At 38.4% G+C, this 3,170-nt stretch overlaps 1 protein-coding gene across 1 annotated transcript in view; it reads left to right on the top strand.

Moving 5' to 3' along the window:
• Window positions 1-3,170, top strand: part of LOC107660059 (pericentrin-like) — a 56,594-nt gene that overhangs the window by 27,877 nt on the left and 25,547 nt on the right. The window contains 4 exon segments of the mRNA XM_016449241.1: window positions 1,139-1,299; window positions 1,420-1,601; window positions 2,177-2,394; window positions 3,132-3,170. Of these exon segments, the coding sequence (XP_016304727.1) occupies window positions 1,139-1,299; window positions 1,420-1,601; window positions 2,177-2,394; window positions 3,132-3,170 (600 nt within the window).

Genomic DNA, 3,170 nt, shown 5'->3' with positions numbered 1-3,170 from the left:
CTTTGTAGACCCTTTTTTTTTTTTTTTTTTTTTTTTTTTAATGGATGGGTGCTTTTTATTTCACATCTTTTGGACTGAAGCAATGCAACACCCGCTGACTGGCATTAAACAGCTTGAAAGATCAAAGACAATTTTTGATATAACTCTGACTGGATTCGTCTGAAAGAAGAAAGTCATATACATCTAGGATGCATTGAGGGTGGGTAATTTATGGGCTAATTTTCATTTTTGGGAGAACTAACCCTTTAAGATGCATTTGTGTCGATCCAAACACAAGTCAGTGTTTCCCACAGACTTGCACTCTATTTGTGGCAGCACTTCCCCAGGGGAAATATAGGCTATAAAGCAGCAGATGGGTTGATTGATTGAAAATGCAAATTAATTCTCTGCCAGCAGGAGGCGCTTTAAGAATGGCAGAAATAGCGGTTTCCCCCGGTAACGGCTGCTCCACTCATAAAGGCTGCTTTATCAGGCATTATAGGAAAAATGAAATTAAATGAAAAGATATTATCTGTAATAAATAAATAATAAAATATAAAAAATTACACGTATAATAATTTTTCATTTTATTTAGTATTAGCATTGGTTGGGACTGCAACAGTGGGTCTTGATTACATGACCTTCAAACAAAAAGAGGTTTTCAGCAATCCTAAATTTATTGTTTTCATCTGTCTTTCCAGACATTTGAGTTGCTATTTTAAGGAGGTGTTTAGGATGCTGGTACATAAGAAGTGGTGGGTGGGAATGGTAACAAAGGGCCTAGCTAAGCTTTGGTAGAGCTGGTTGTTATGGTTACATTTTTGCATGCGTTTTGGCTGGTGAAATGCACCATGCATTCTTACAGGAGCCTTATTTAAATGCATGCTACATTCTCATCTGCTTTTGCAGCCGTTTTCCCACCCCTTTTTGGCTTTGAATCCTTCAGGCTCAAAACAAGCCATAGAACTGTTGGACCATCCACAGACAGACAAGTTTTCGGTTTACTTTGGCAGCAGTCTTATTTTATGAGGCTTCTTGAAGTTGACCTCTTCTCTATTTGTTAGTTGCATTGACACCTCTTGAGCAAATGCTTATGTCTTTCTTGCCTGTGTGATGACTGGTTTCCTGTCTGTGGCATCTCTTTTTGCCTCTTCCTCAGCTACGAGCAGAGGTGAGCGGGCTGCAGGTTGAGCTAGAGGGCAAGCGGGCAGAGATGGACACGCTGGAGACACTCCTGCAACGCAGAGACCGGGAGAACCAGGAGGGAGACAATCTACTGGCCATGCTCAGAGCTGACCTCAACACGGCCTCACAGCAAAGGTCAGCTGACCTACAGAAAGAGCGATTTCAGGGAACTGACAGTCTGCATACTGTTTTAGAGAACAACCTTATTTTCATACTTTGAGTTGATCATTAAAACTTTTATTTTGTCCCTGTCAGACAAGACCTGCAAACAGCACGTGACAGACTACAGCGGATGCTCATAGAGATGCTTCGAATCACTATGGCAACGGAAGAGAACATCAACCACAAGTTAGGGGCTTGTGTGTCAGGTGGTCAGGCTGGAGACAAAACGCCCAGCTCTATGACAGCCAGCAGTAGCCGTGATTCACGTGAAATGGGTATGTTTCTGTTAGTCTGCTAAATTATATCTATATTGATCAACCACTATTAAAAACAGTGTCCAATCATTTGATATATATAGAATGTATCTAAATATTTAAAGGGATAGTTCACCCAAAAATGAAAGTTGTCGTCATTTACTCACCCTCCACTTGTTCCAAACCTGTATGAGTTTCTTTCTTCTGTTGAACACAAAAGAAGATATTTTGAAGAATGTTGGTAACCAAACAGTTGCTGGTAGCCATTGATTTCTAGAGTATTTTTTTTCCTCCATACTATAGAAGTCAGTGACTAAAGAAACTCCTATTGATTTGGAACAACTTGAAAGTGAATAAATGATGACAGAATTGTATTTTTTTGGGTGGACTATCCCTTTAATGATAGCAAATGTGACAGTTGCTAAATCCTTTATTTTGCCCTATTTTTTTCTTTCTTAATATTTTAGAACTAATATTAAAAAATCTTTGGCCAATTATCTCAAAGTTCCGGCTGTTGGTTAATATGTTTGGTTGACTTTCAAATGGATTTTCATAATTAATTTATCGTTCCTTTTTTTTTTTTTCTTCCTTTTCAGGAGAGGTGATTGGTGTAGAAGGAGATGCTGATTGTAGCGTGTGGTCTTCGGCTGTGGACGAGGGGTTGGAATTGTCTCAGAGGCTGTGTGAGAGTGTGTTCTCTGGGCCGGAGGGAGAGATGGAGGCGGAAGGCGAGGAGCTCATGCTGGGTGCCTGTACACGTCTACGCACTGCTGTAGATAAACTATTGGAGCTGCTCTCTGAGTCCTCACAGCAGGTACCACGCTTATATACACACACACACACACCCGACCCTCCCACTACTGTCCGTTGTTTAGATTAGGCAATATCGATGAGCCACAAGTACTTGTGATGGGTCACTAACTCTTCCTCCCTAGCATTGCAGTGTTACATTTATGTACATGTTTGTTCACGAAATGCTTTGTGGTATCAAAGTGACATCCTTTCCACGTGCTTTAATTAAATTATTATTCTTTTTTTTTTTTAAGTTTATAAATTAGTATTTACTTCATACTTCAGTAAACTGCTGTTCAAAAGTTAAGAGTTGGTAGGTCGCTGCTTTTTTTTTTTTTCTCAAGGCTGGATTTATTTAAAATACAGTTAAAAACATTCATTGTGAAATGTTATTACAATTACAATTACAGCTTTCTATTTTAAAATTTATAGATTTATTCATGTGATGGCAAAACTGACTCCAGTCTTCAGTGTTACATCATCTAATTCTAATATGCTGATTTGTTGCTCAAGAAACATTTCTTCTTATAATAGATGAAAACAGTTGTTCTGCTTAATGTTTGTGAATTTTGTGTTAGACTTTTTTTCTTTTTTATTAATGTAGGTTTGTTATTCACTTTGTAATTTTAGTGCTTATTGTTATTTCTAATTTTTCACCTTGTGTGACTTTTTTTTTTTCCCGTGTAGGAACTGTTTCACCCTATATTCCTCTTAATTCATGTCTGTTTTTTTCTCCCTTCCCGTCGTTTTCTACTGTAGTTGGAGCAGATGTGTGGTCTACAGGCTGTGCTAAATGAG

Source organism: Sinocyclocheilus anshuiensis, unplaced genomic scaffold (assembly GCF_001515605.1).
Source record: "Sinocyclocheilus anshuiensis isolate Anshui unplaced genomic scaffold, SAMN03320099.WGS_v1.1 scaffold55, whole genome shotgun sequence".
NCBI lineage: Eukaryota > Metazoa > Chordata > Actinopteri > Cypriniformes > Cyprinidae > Sinocyclocheilus > Sinocyclocheilus anshuiensis.
Note: the sequence above shows the minus strand (reverse complement) of the source record. Positions and strands in the feature narration are given on the sequence as shown.